The sequence below is a fragment of the Drosophila teissieri genome, chromosome 3L (genome assembly GCF_016746235.2).
Source record: "Drosophila teissieri strain GT53w chromosome 3L, Prin_Dtei_1.1, whole genome shotgun sequence".
NCBI lineage: Eukaryota > Metazoa > Arthropoda > Insecta > Diptera > Drosophilidae > Drosophila > Drosophila teissieri.
The window spans coordinates 2,273,387-2,287,559 of record NC_053031.1 but is presented as its reverse complement, the minus strand read 5'-3'; the positions used below and the strand labels follow the sequence as shown (position 1 = coordinate 2,287,559).

Below are 14,173 nucleotides of genomic sequence, written 5' to 3'. Positions count from 1 at the left end.
AAGATTTCTGATTGACAAGCCCCCGAGGGCGGCATTAACTTCCCCCAAAAAAGAAAACACAGATTTCCCTTTTCCAAATCATCCTTCAATTTATGTCACATTTCGCACGTCTCTTTTCCTGGGCACAAAAGAGTGGGCCAAAGGCGAGGATCTCAATTATTAGGGCCTAAGTGCCGATAAAACCAAATCAATAATTTTCCTTTTTCCCATCGTGCATGGCCGCAGGAATGCGAAGCGTTGACAATGTGGAATGCCTGCACGCGGCGGGAATCCATTAGATATGCCAGTTCTGGCCCAGATCCCCAACCTCGTCTCCTGCTGCTCCTCCTCATTGTCCTCCGGGTGCTTACATATCCGCACACCCATGAGTTTCCAAATGACATTCAATAAGCGTTCGAGATGTTCAATTATTTTTCAATTGCATCGATTTGCCGTCAAACCACAGAAGAAGTTCGATTATCCTTCGGCCGAAAATTATAAATGTGTACAGAAAATAAAGAGTAGACAAATAATCTTAAATATAATAACAAAATATTTATCTTAAAATTATTTATTTAAGTGAGACATTAGATAATGTACAATTCGTTATCTTAAAAATTATATTTACCAGGTGTACAAGTATGAAATGTCGTTCAACTCATGTGGCACCCATCTACCGACCTTCTGAATCTTTCCCATCCCTCGCAAGCGATTGGAAACTGCTTGTTGACTTACTTCCAACTGCTCTGCGAGTTGTTTTTGCGTTTGAGCATCGTCTTCATCCAATAATGCTTGCAGTTCGGCGTCTTCGTACCTTTTTGGTGGTTTTCCGTGCTCTTTGTCGTCGACGTCAAAATCACCACTTTTGAAGCGTTGAAACCACCGTTCACACGTTTTCACAGTTGGTACTTGTTCGCCAAAGGCTTCAACAAGCATTCGGTGCGATTCCGCTGCTGTTTTCTTCAAATGAAAACAGAAAATTAACACTGTCGGCGTTTGCTCTTTATTCGGCACGAAACTCGACATGTTGACTGCACTGAGAGTAAACGATAATGACGCTCGATTGGCGCAAAACTATGGTGGTTCGACAGTCAAGGTTGACACTTCACAAGGTCAAAGTTTTAAGACAATCGATAAATATTTACGTTTGGGAGACATCTATATGTTCGAACCGACATTCCATACTTGTACACATATGTATATTTATTGATGATACGAGTACAAAGATATAATTTTCATAATGACACATTTGCAATTGAAATATTTAAGCAGACTTTAATAAATAATAAACTGTTTAAGTACGCTTTAAAACCCATAGGATAATTCTCGTTTTTCCGCTTGTGCATGATTTTCCCATTGTTGTTGATTTTCCTGCCAGCACGTGACACATTGAAAATAAGCCTGGTCGGAAGTCGTTTGGCACCCATTTTTGGCCTACGCCTCGGCCATTTCCCATTTTCCACTCCCCGCCCACAGCCACACACGCCGGGGGCGGGTCTCTAAACCAGTTAGCTACTTTGCATTAAGGCTCGCCCCGGGAGCTGCGTTGAGTGGCCAACTATATCCGATAGCACTCAGAGCAGACGCCGCCCGTCCAGTGCGTTGTCTCTCAATCGAGATTCACATGGAGATGAAGCGATGCGTTGACGTGTTAGCGGAAAATGGACGCGTAGCAAGGCTCGGGAAAATTCGAGGAAATTCGGGGGGAAATGGGAGGACAGGATGTGCTGACTTGACAGGGGCGGAGACCGAAAAGCTTCCGCTGCCATGGCAGCCCGGCCGCAGAACAGGATTTCGTTGCGGGCAGCTTTGTCGACCCCCTAGCGATAATCCTCTCAGTCCATATGGAAATGCAGAAACGACAGACAATGTGAGGGAACATACACTTGGAGAAAAGCACGTGAGTATATGTACATACGCTTTGTATTAACCATTCCGTCAACTCCAAACCTACTCCAAAAGTCATTTCTATTAGTTCTGTATCTAACATTTTGCCATTCTTTCAGTGAACCCTTAAAGGAGATTCAAAATCAACGAGGGCAACACGAACTATCTGTTCGCAGGACTTTGAGGGCTTCTTGGAGGTGGCACAGCTGGCGGCGAAAGTTGTTGATATTTTGTTAACAGATTTATTTGCGCTTCGTGTTCACGCTTTCATTTGCAATTTTCCACTAGAGCCCGATGCTCTGTCGATTTTCTCGCTTTTCGATTAACCGGAGAAGTGGTGCCTCGGATGTTTTGTGCCATTCAGGCGCCGGAGTACAAAAGAAATCAAAGCATTTGAGGGAAGCTGCCATTCGCTGTCAAACCCACTTCAAGTGGGCGCTCCTTTGGGTCTGAGGAGGTCCTTTTGTGTTCGGCGTTTCGGTGGTGGCATTTTGACAGTCCCTGTCCCTGGTCCCTAGTCCCTAGTCACTCAGTCAGTTTGGGTGCCGAGGCGTAGGAACTCTCTCGTCTGTCAATCTCCTGCGGATTGAAGTTGATTTATCCTGGCGGCGGAGGCTTTAAAGTGGCTTTAGACATAACTGAAATGTCCGGCAAGCTTAACTTGTGCTTCCGAAATAATTGTTGTGTGCAAATTTAAGGGGCCTTAAAAGTTCCACAACTTCAGGGCTTTCCACTTGGCTGCGCCCCTTTGGAAAATGTGCAGGAAGAATTAAAATATTCATACGGCTTTGCGGGGCATAATTTAATTACATCCCAGGTTTTTTGTGCATCTCCTCGTCTGAGAAAGATGAGGCTGGGGGAAAACCTGTGCAGCGGAAAATCGTTTGTCACTCCCGTCGGGACTTATGCTTTCGTTCCTGACGTTCCTTTGACTGCCTTTTGACTGCCTTTTTGCCGCCTTCGCAGCATTCGGTTTTTGTTTTTGACACAGAAGCCTTCAAAACCGACTGTCTGCGGGCCCAGTTATCTTTCCGGTACTTCCACAAACGTACTTATTGTGTATTTCGTCACATCAAAGTAAATACTTTGTGATGCCCCTTGGGAAGGGAATTTGTTCGTTGAACTTTAAAAATTAATGAGTTATGAAGCTACTCAATTCGGAGCTTATCTGTCATTTCCACTTCAACACATATACCTTCCGGACCTCTGGACTCAAAAACAAATGCCCCAATTGAGACCCCCCAATTAGGCCAAGTTATTATTTTGGTACTGAGGTTTGTTTACCCACAGAAATGGTTATGGTTTTTAATATTTCAGTCTGTTTGTGTCTTCCGTGTTGGTTCGGTATCAAAGCTGCAAGCTTATTTAAGCTCTTCCCACTCTTTGTTTGGGTTGTGAAACGAACTCTTGCCCGGCTCTTTGAAGGCCAAAACACCCACGTTTAGCATTTGTAAATCAAGCGAGAGGAGACAAGTTTATCGTGGCCTTTTCGGTGGCAGCTGCTCCCACTCCCAGCGTTTCCGATTCCGCGAGGGACTGGAGTTGATTCGGGTGACTTTTATTCCGTTTGGTATTTTTGGAGCACAGCTGGGTGGCACATTGGCACATTTATTGGGGCTCCATGGGTGCAGGCCATGATCCACTCCAGACTGCGAGTGGGCGCAGTTAACACGCCACGAAGCCATAGCGCAGCCCCCCGGGGCAAAGGTCACACTCGCGGCGCACAGACAGAGTTGCTGATTAATTGATTTTATATCGAGCGCAATTTCCCGCGGCGCCTTGCGGCTGTTTTTCCGACTGAGTCGACGGAATATACAGAATATACGGAATCGGAAGCCACTGCAAGGGATGCCGTGCAATTTATCAGCCAACTTCCAATTAACACTTCCCTGGTCTTTTCCGCACCCAACATCTCCAGGTGGCGAAGTTCGATCCTCTCGCTTTTCCGCCAGTGAAAGGCGAAGAGATATGGGCGGGGCAGTATAATCGAGGCAACTGAGCACTTTAGTAGTGCAGGAGGATATCCAATTAGCTTAATTAAGGTCGCTGTTTTTCCCCAAGTTTTATGGCAAGAACAAAGTTCAGATTCGAGAAAGGTAATGTATATTCAGCAATAAAATCGTTAAAGTAAGCAATTAAATCAGACGAAATGCTGACCATGTGCACTCCCGATTTACATATGGTGCTATGCCGACTCTTTTTGACTTATCTGCGACAGTAGCCCCAAATATTTACTCCTCTCGTTCCGTACGAATATGAAACGTTTATTTGCTTAGCTTAGATAACAACAATAGCGACCAAAGTCGTTAGTTTATGTACAAAACACGAAAACCAAATGCAAATACCAATACTCGAGGGCCCATAAAAGCGACGCATTCTCGGTTATTGCCAATCTAACTGCAATGGCATTCTCAGTTTTTTAGCTTTCTCTACGGGGTCTACTGGATCGGATTGGCTTGTGGGAGGCGAGTGGTGGCCAAAAGTGGGTGTCAACATGTTTACCAACAGCCCTGCATCAGACCCAGCTGCTGGATGGCGCCGCAGCCAACGCGGTTCTGCATGTAATCCGGGAAGTTGCTCTGCAGGACGCGCATCGTATTCCGCTTGTAATCGGGCACCGCGTGGGTCACCAGCTGGCAGGTCTGGCTGCGGTAAACCGGCTTGAAGTTGGCCTCCGCAAACGTGGAGTTCGTGTCCCAGCGGTACACCTCCGCGTCGCCCTCGTTCCGGAAGAAGATCGCCGAGCCGTTGTCCGTGCCAATGATGACCATGCGACTGGGCTTCTTGCCGAGATCTGCAAAGGATACCGCAATTAATTTACAGTGGAAACCAAAAAATGACCAAATTAAACTCACCCAAGATGCGTCCATCGGCCACTCCACTCCTCAGGTACTCCGACTTCAGGGAGAACAGCTTGCTGGTGCTCAGGTACGTGAAGTACAGCTCCGTGGAGCCGCAATCCCTGCGGATGAGGGCTATGTAGAGCACATCCCTCGACCGACAGCCGGCGGTGACGGCCTTGGGCAGCACCACCCTGAATCCCCTGTCCGCCTGGAGATTGTACACGATGATGGCCCGATTGGCGGCATCACTAACGTAGACGAAGCAGCCGCCATCCGGAGCGTAGTCCACCACCAGGTATTGGAGACGGGAACTGCTGGAAGTCAGGCCCTCCAGGGAGACGGTCTTCAGAACCTTGCCCGTTTTCACCGACATGGCCACCACTTTCGGGGGACATTTGCGAACCGGAGTCTCCAGAGTGTTCACGATACCCGTGTCCAAGACCCAGAGCACCTCGTTCTGGTCCACCACCAGATCCACCACCGATTGCAGGGCCTTGCAGTTGCCCTCCTCCTGGAGGTCCCAGCAGGGATAGGGCTTGAAGGTGGTGGAGCAGGTGCCCGGCTTGGCACTGGTCTTCACCAGCGTGGCCGGAACTCCCTTCCTGTAGCGCGGCAGGGCCAGATAGATGGTGTCTCCAATGAGCTGGGCCCGCGTGGCAATCACATTCTTGGGTATGAACTTTCCGGAGCTCTTGAAGAGCGACTTGGTGCTGGCGCAGGGGAACTCGAACTGACCACCGGTCCACTGGATGGGCTGGGAATCGGAGTGCGCCCGATCCGGAGTCCACAGTCCGTACTTGGTGCCCTGCGAGTGGGCCAATCCGGCCAGGCAACATCCAAGGATCAGGACCAAGTGCAGTCTCATCGTGGAAGCAATTGTTAATGGTGTGGCAACGACGTTCGTGTTCTGCTCCCCAATTTGGCCAAGTGGCGTGCTTATATAACCCAACACCCCATAGAATCTGACCACCAAACGGCAACGTGCCTCGCAACCAATTCATAGCTTTTGAAGTGATTTTTTGCTAGCGGTATAACCTTGGCAAGAGTGTACCAGCAAACGCGGTTGAAAACCAATTGCATTTATAGTTGAAATGGTATCTTTAACTTGTGCTATTCATATGCACTTGTATAGATTAATTAGATGGTTTTGAATTCATTATACAACTATTAACCAGCCATTCCAGGACAGAAGCCTAAGAAGTTTTCCCAAGGCGCTAAAGGACCAAGGCGAAGGGCACATTCCTCCTGCAATTATCCAATCGACTAACTAAATGGCATTGCAATTACTGCAGTCAATTGAAAACGGAAGCCCGAGAAGTGTCTGCAGATTGCCGGAGATATTTTTAGCTAATTAATTGCCGGCAATAGAATGACCTCAATCTGCGATTTGGCCAACACAGAGTGATTGGAATAGTGAGAGAAAAATCTCAGCATCCCCGGGATTTCCCAGCAGAATTCCTGGGCCATTTTGCCATTTCGCCATTTCCATCACCGTAATTGCCCCTAAATAGGTTAAGGCCCTCGATACGGGCAGACGACAACCCGGAATCGCCCCAAACCAAAACCAACGTGTTTGGCATGTTAAATTGTCAGCCGAAACCCGCATTCCGGTTGGCTTTTCCCCCACACCCCCGGAATGATTTATACGAGACAAGCGCACATACACACATAGATGGAGCGCAAAAAATTGATGACAAGCATTTCCGGGCTACTCATCTGACATAATTTATGTAAACACTTACCTCCCACAAAAAGCCACAAACAAAAACTTTTCGGGGGTAGATAAGAGACCGCCGGGCGACTGCCGAATGCCGACTGACCCCCATTAGCTGGGGAAACCATCCACTGCTCGGGAAAACCATGGCCCCACTTTCCCACTTTCCGCAGGCCGTTTGCCACACATTACATTGACAGTTTTTGTTTATGGCCCGTTAACGGGGCGTATGCGTCATTTGGCAAAGTCGGAGATTATGTGCGACTTCTTTAAAACGCGCTCGCACTTTCCCGCGCTCCCCAAAACAAAGTTCACCTTCTTATATATGTGCCAATAAAAATCCAATTGAAAACGCAAATAAGCCAATAATTTGTCGGTTTTTTTTTTCGTTGTCCCGCAGCAGCGAAAAAATGTGCAAAAAGAATTGTCTGTGGTCACGTTTGATTTGTTTTGGTAAATGGGCCAAATGAGGTTCATGCTTTTTTAACTTTGTGCTGAGAAAAGCGATTTTCTTTACCGGGAATTTCACATAAATTAAATGAAAACTTCTGACAAACTTCTTTGGAAATGCTGAACTCCAGGCTGGGCTATAACTCACTGATTACTTGATATAAACGGATTTATATGATTAAATATCCTTACTCCAAAAGTGATATGTTTCTGCTGATTGGTAAACCTACATTTAAATTGGTTTTTAAATAAAGTTTGCAGAGGCTTACAGAGAGTACAGGGTATTAATAAGTCATGAGCTGCGCTTAAAGTTAATCTTCCCATACATTTCGCCGCTCGCCTAATTTATGTGCTTTGCTTTCACTTTGCTGGCTTTCTTTCGTCGGCCAAGTTTTGTTTACGTCTGCTTAAAGTTGTCCACATTGGCTCTTAACCTCTTGCAATCGCCATAAATTATTGCCTTTATCCAGTGGCCCATCTTAGTTTAATTGTTTTGCAATAATTGAATTTATTTCGATTCATTCGTTTCATTCTGACTCGCCGACAAATTGCGCTTGGCACCCTGCTGCTATCTGGTGTGCATATGGAATATTCACTTTTTGCACACAATCAATGCTATCAATGAGTATTTTACATTCAATATTTTCAAATGATACAAATACACTATCCATGGCATATGATGATGATATGATGAGATTTAGTACTCAACTTTATTGTTGACTTCGATCTTAATCATTTAAAGATGTATAAACTATTGCTGATTATACGCTTTCTAATAATCGCATCTGTAGGCCTTCTTTACAGAGTAAAAAAGTCTTAGCATCGTTAAATTTCCATTTGCATACTTTGCTTTTATTTATATGGGAGCACATAAATATTTATCCACAGATTCACCGGAGATGTTGGCCTGACTGACAATCCCGCCCACACATATCACATCCGCCTGCTTTGGGGCATGTGTGTGCCATAAATTCGGGGATTACGATCGGGTGAGGGCGACTTGTGGCAGTTTATTGAATCGGAATTCACAAAAGTTCAATCTGCATGTAATTTGGCATTATGGACAGACCGGTCCGACGACCTCATTCCCGCATGCGGAAGGAGCAGCCAGTGTGACCCCCGATGAAAGGGTTATCAAAATGTTGACCCGCCGATGGTCATTTGCTGGGAAAAGTTATTTGCTGTAAGAAGATTAAACATTTTGTGATTTAATGTAAGCCCAGTGCTGGCCATAATTCGCTGCACGTGCTGCTCCATCCCCACAAGGACGCCGGACAAACAAAGGACTCGGCAGCTGGACACCAACACCAACAGCTCCTCTTCCTCCCACTCGAATGTGTCAAAGCATTTTTATTCGCTGCCATTCGATGCCTGGGTTCTTTGCGGGTTCAACGGCCACGTCTGGCGGATACACCTTTAACTCAAGCGCCCCCAAAACCACCTTAGTCCACAAAGAGCCTTAAGCAGGCCGCAAAAAAATATGACCAAAAATGTGGTTCCAGGGGGCACCCGGATTTGAACCGGGGACCTCTCGATCTGCAGTCGAATGCTCTACCCCTGAGCTATACCCCCGACTTGAATTGCCCGAACTCGGAGCGCCTTTTAAAGTTCCCGGCTGAGATAAAATGCCGCCTTTGCATTTATCTTAAAATAGAAATGAAATCAATTTGGAACTGTTTCGCGAAACTCTGGGTGTGAATCACACGGCTGTGGGGCTCCCATGATTCTCCAGCAACTCGCAATCTTATCTGCCAATAATGTGCCCCATCTCCCCGAACTTTCTCCTTTCGCCCACCGCCCCAAAAGCAAACTGATAGCTGCAGGCGGGCTGACAGATGTTTTTGTCAGCCAAAATAGCTGGTAACACAAGCCAAGTAGATGAAACTTTCTCGGTCGCAGAAATGCAGGTCACAGACGTCAGCATTGAAATTGAACTTTTGGGCCACTTTGGCAACAGTTTCGCAGTGACCCCTGAACTTTGCCTGCCAAGGGCTGTAACTTGGTTCTCCGTCGAATGCAGAAGCGATCGATGAGTGACAGAAGCGATTTCCCAACTTTAGCCCATCTTATTGGACGGCGGAGAGTGGCTAATTATCTATTATTAGCTATTATCAGGGTACAAACTGATATTGGGAAAATTAAAGTAATAAAAAAGTAGAAGTGATTAATTAGGCAGGCATAAATTGCTATCATGGTACAAATAGATTTAACAAACTGTTATTAAGACAAAACAATTGAAGTAAAAATATAGAAAATTTTATTCAAAGTGCTTAATAAAAGTCAAGTAATCCAGAAGGTGTTACATTTGCATTTCTTTTCCGCATCGGTTTCCGCATTGCTTAGACCCACTCGGTGTCCAAGTTGGCTTAGAGTTCTGGCCGATTTCCGGCGTAGGCCAGACGTGCTGGCTGGGTGGTAACCGGCAACCACGCCAGACAGACACTTGTTCCCCCCCGTGTCAAGCATCTAACGACCTTGCTGCAACACGCTCCAGATGCCGGCTGCAGAAGTCGTCGGGTATTATATATAAATGCAGGTCTGCCGGCGCTCAGACAGTTTTATGTTCTGGCCAACGTGGTGAATCGAGTGCAGAAGCTCACTTTGTGGAAAGCGCAGAAAAAAACGCCCGAAAATGTCGCAGCTTCACCTGCTGCTCCTCTTCGCCTTCGCCTCCGTTTCCGTGGTCCTGGCAGGCTACAGCTCCTCCACCGACGAATCGACGGACGCCTCCAACTCCATTGGGGGCAGCAAGTGCGACAAGAACCCGCTGAGCGAACTGACCTTCCAGCTGAGTGGCAGCAGCCTCCACTGGCCCTGTGAGTCCACCAAGAACATCTACGTCCAGTCCGGCCGATATGTGCCCCGCAACGTGATCGTGACCCGGGCCCAGCTGCAGCGGGACTCGGCCTTCGTGGCCCTGCCCAGGTACAAGCAGGGCGTGCCCTTCACCCTCGGCAAGGTCAATCTGAAGAAGGGCGAGTGCCTGACCAAGATCGCCCCCTATCCCTGCTGGGCCATCCAGGAGGAGGGCAACTGCCAGGCGCTGCAGTCCGTCGTGGACATAGCCGTCGATCAGAACGTGAGTGCAATTAACGCCTGTATTGTTTGGGCCACTTTTTTCGGGGCTCAGACGAGTCGCCTCATCCAAACTGCCATTTCTGCCTTTAATTGCGGACTGCTATTTTTTGGCCACCATGCCACTTTTGACTCACTTCCTCTTCGATTTTTGCGAAATGCTTAATTCATATTTTCATCGTATTCGTATTTATTAAAAGGTAGCATGGGTATGCTCTTAGGGGAACAGGCTTTTGTTCTAAAAATTTGATTAGCTTTGCATTTGACTGGTTGCCGACTTAAAAAAAATTAAGGTGTAACAGCAGATCAGAATCAGAAGTTTTACTACAGGGTATCGTTTTCGCATTAACCCCTTGCAGGGTGTCCTTTTTAAGCGGCCATCCTCGCTTTCGACCAAAAATTGCTTTTTTAATCAAATAAACGGGTCGACAAAAGCGAAGAGCTCCAAATAAAATTCATGCCTGGCAATTGCTGGCGCCAACTGAAATATAGTATAAACGGCTGAAAAAGTGGTTGGGTAAATGGAATATTGTAAAAGGAGTGCATCTGAAAAGTGACATGCAAATGCAGTGAAAAGTTCTCGGAAATAATTCGGAAATGCCTGGAACAGGCCATCCAACCTTGTTCTGTGCAATTCGATTGCACTTCAGAACTTGCAAGCTTTAATTTTAAATGACAGCTGCATTCGCAGATAATCCAATGATATTATACAATATTTACATGGGTATATATGCCCCAATGCAAATGAACTACTTGCAATGCCGAGCATAGGCTGCAACTTAATGATTTCCTTCAATTATTGTCGGCGTCAATTCGTTCTCATTTAAATGCCATTCCCGTTTAGCTGCATTTATGCAAATCATTTCTTTATTTTATTTACACAAAAGTCGACGGAACAATAACAAACAGCAAACAAACGAGGCAACTGTATTTATTTATTTGCGCAATTTTCCATTCAGTGCTTTTCGCTGATACTCGTTTTTTTTCGCCACATATTTGCGAGTGTGGAATTTTTAACGCCGTCAACATTTCAATTACCCGCCAGCAAATGAAAACATTAAAAACAATCTACATCAGCTGCAATTGATAGCAATTAATAATTGTTCCATTGTTCGCAGGGACTTCTGTGGGCCTTGGACGTGGGCATCGTCAACACCCTGGAGCAGCCCATCCGTAGGTGCAGTCCCAAGATCGTGGCCATAAACACGGCCAACAACAAGGTGGTCAAGAGCATCGACCTCAGCGACCTGGTCACCTCCGAGAGCCGCCTGCAGTTCATCGTGGTCGACTACTCCAAGGACAACAAGCCATTCGTGTGAGTGCCACCCCCTATTCTTTTTGTTTCAGGAACGTTAAGCCAACTAAAAGGGACTTAGCCACTTAGAGGCCCATATCTTATCTGCTCAAGGTAGTTCCCAGAAGTGTGGCTCATATACCATTCACCAACCAATTACAATCCCATTGTGTGTAATCTCATTTCCCTTATATTCCCCTTACTTGCAACCATAGCTATGTGGCTGACGCTGGAGCCCGCAGTATCCTGGTGTACGACATCACCGGCAACAAGTCCTACCGCATTGTCCTGCCCAAGGCGACCGCCCCCACCAGCGATGTCCTGTACGTGGCCCTCACCTCGAAGCCGGACGGCACCTCCACCCTGTTCTTCAGCTACCTGAGCTCCCCCCGCCTGTACTCCATCAAGGGCGAGTACCTGCGCGTGGGCCAGGGAGCGGGCTCCATCATCGACGTGGGTCCCAAGCCCTATGGCAAGCAGGCGGTGCTTCTGGGCGCCGACGGAGGCACCTCGCTCTTCTTCCGCTACAAGGGCGAGAACGACATTTACCTGTGGGACTCGGAGACCTGCTTCAAGGCCGCCAATCTGCAGGAGGTGCAGCGGGGAGGCGACTGCCGCCTGTCCACCCAAGTCCTGCCGGGACACAAGCGTTTCATGTGGGCGCTGGAGAGCAACTTCCACGACTTCATCTCGGATCGAACGGGCTGCAACGGCGCCTCGATCGTCCTGCATCCTGTGGTGCGGGAATGTGACGATTGAGTCAGGATCCCTCCACTTTCTTAGGCTTAAGATTGAAACTGAATTGTTGTCGTTACTGGGTCTTATTAAAATTTGGTGAATGTTTATAGTTATGCACTATTTTTAGTTGATCTTGGGAATTTACTTTTTAAATAGCCATTTACTTGAATCAACATTGGGACCTTGAAAATAAGTTATTCCTCTGAATCTGCTTGGCACTTCAGAGTCTCAGCATTGAAATACTGTCCTTTTGGACAACTATAGATCTGCAGCTGGTGATCGATGCATATGCAATACTCGTCCTTGGTGGAGGCATTGGGACAGCTAAGGACCTCGAAGTCCGAGCACTGATAGATCCTCTCAGACACGCAGGTCATGATCCTAGCGTCAATGTGGAAGCCGGCGGGACATGTCATCACCTCCAGTTCTCCATCAACGCACTTGCAGTATTCCATTTCAGAGGATCGGAAGGGACACGGGTACCTGTCGTTGTTCATGCACGTGTGAGACTCTTTCGCCTGAATCCTCATGCTCCTGGTGTCAGGCACACAGCTGTAGCTGTTGAAAACGAATCCCTCGCGGCACTTCATCATCAGCGGATACAGCGAGTTGGTCGTGTCATCAACGCAGACGTAGAAGTACCGGCTGTCTGCCGCCCATCCACCCACTTGACCCGATCGAGTGCAGGTGAACTGCTCCTTGGTGCACTGCTCACTCTCCCGGGGAAGGACGCAGGTGTCCGTGAGCGTGGAGTAACCCGCTCCGTTGGAGCAAAGGCGAGGGGTGTCCACACTCTGATCGCTGCACTCGTGGTACCTCCTGCAATCGTACGGATCCGGGAACAAGCCCGCCTGCTGGCAGCTGAAGGGACCCCTCTTGGGCACCTGGCACTGCGACTGAAAGGTGCATCCGTAGGTTCCCTCGTCGCTGCAAAAGAAACTGTACTCCGACTGGCAGCCCAGCATCGAAATCGTTTCCCAGCTGCCGGTGGCATCGCGGATGCAGTAGCCCAAAGTGGTGCAGTTCAGGCAAACGAAGCCGGGAATGCGCACATCCTGGCAGGGATTAGCATCGGCCCTAGCCGATCCGATGGCCAAAGCGAGCAGGAGTAGGCAAACCAAAACTGAGGACCTCATCTTGGAGACTGTTGGCTAGGTCAACTGAGGGACTAGCTTTTATAGCAGCTCCTTATCAGCCATACAAGTGTCTTTTCCATAATTAAACAGATAAGCTCTAAAAAGTATTATCGACTTGAAAAAGAACCAAAATATTACGCCGTTCTATTAATTTTAGGAAACTTACTAGGCTAAAATTGTAATTAGTGCAAGGTTATCATCAGAACCTTGAGCTGATAAATCCTAAATTTATTGAAAATTGTTTCAAGCTATTCAGTTTTATTGCAAGATAGGCTATTCCAAAGAACTTCGTTGGGTCAACAAGCTCCAGCAACACACGCAAAAGAAACTAGATTGAAGATGGTACCTCCCGAGCATCTGAAATACTCAATATCACTGCCCTTATCGCGACAATGAAAGTACCCCGCGCAGTCGGCGGGATCCCCAAACAACCCAAATCGCTGGCACTTTCCAGACGAACTGGGCAACTCCCCGGCATCAGATGCGGCCTTCAGGCAAATCTTCTGCTCGACATCAAAGGTATACCCCGTGGGACAGTAGTTGAGTTGCAATTTTCCATCGATGCACATGCAAAAGACATCGTTTGCGGTGCTATTGGGACATGCGGACGCAGAATAATCCTCCTGGCACTCAACGGTTCCTATCCTGCAGACCAATCGATTGGCATCGAAGTAGGCTCCTTCGGGACACTGCCAGATCTGAAGGTGCTTATCCAGGCACAGGCAAAACGTATCCACCTCTGTAGCCATCGGACATTTGCCGATCTGGTGATTGGTGCAGCTTGTACTGTCTGTAGAGACGCAGGTTTTGATAGTTTCATTAAAGTAGAAATCATCTGGACAGTATTCAGCAGCTGCATCCAATCTAAGCTCCCGGTAACTGCCGTTCTCCAACCCTTTTCCCATTTGAAACAACAGGAAAATTAGGAGCCAGATATGCAGAGATGAATCCATGTTGCAAACTCTCCAAATAGACCTCTTTACTTCACCTTATATACTTGTAGTAGTACCTCATAACCAGACGGGGAATGTTTCGGTGTAATTAATAGATAAACTGC

At 47.3% G+C, this 14,173-nt stretch overlaps 4 protein-coding genes and 1 non-coding gene across 5 annotated transcripts; 1 reads left to right on the top strand and 4 right to left on the bottom strand.

The window, feature by feature from the left end:
- Window positions 1-4,109: 4,109 nt before the first annotated feature.
- Window positions 4,110-5,631, bottom strand: LOC122616630 (protein yellow). The gene is made up of 2 exons (XM_043792159.1): window positions 4,722-5,631; window positions 4,110-4,660 (listed from the first exon to the last, which is right to left on the bottom strand). The coding sequence occupies exons 1-2, from the start codon at window positions 5,572-5,574 to the stop codon at window positions 4,365-4,367; spliced, it is 1,149 nt and encodes a 382-aa protein (XP_043648094.1). The 5' UTR covers window positions 5,575-5,631; the 3' UTR covers window positions 4,110-4,364.
- A 2,742-nt stretch (window positions 5,632-8,373) lies between these two features.
- On the bottom strand, window positions 8,374-8,445 carry Trnac-gca. Its single transcript has one exon. It is a non-coding gene; the product is annotated as a tRNA-Cys (tRNA).
- A 980-nt stretch (window positions 8,446-9,425) lies between these two features.
- LOC122616763 (major royal jelly protein 1) lies at window positions 9,426-12,093 on the top strand. The gene is made up of 3 exons (XM_043792318.1): window positions 9,426-9,952; window positions 11,067-11,263; window positions 11,458-12,093. The coding sequence occupies exons 1-3, from the start codon at window positions 9,506-9,508 to the stop codon at window positions 11,999-12,001; spliced, it is 1,188 nt and encodes a 395-aa protein (XP_043648253.1). The 5' UTR covers window positions 9,426-9,505; the 3' UTR covers window positions 12,002-12,093.
- An 81-nt stretch (window positions 12,094-12,174) lies between these two features.
- Window positions 12,175-13,122, bottom strand: LOC122616404. The gene has a single exon (XM_043791844.1). It carries the CDS (start codon window positions 13,114-13,116, stop codon window positions 12,175-12,177), a length of 942 nt encoding a protein of 313 aa, XP_043647779.1. The 5' UTR covers window positions 13,117-13,122.
- Window positions 13,123-13,412: 290 nt separating this feature from the next.
- Window positions 13,413-14,069, bottom strand: LOC122618135. Its single transcript, XM_043794285.1, has one exon. The coding sequence runs from the start codon at window positions 14,067-14,069 to the stop codon at window positions 13,413-13,415; it is 657 nt and encodes a 218-aa protein (XP_043650220.1).
- Window positions 14,070-14,173: the final 104 nt, after the last annotated feature.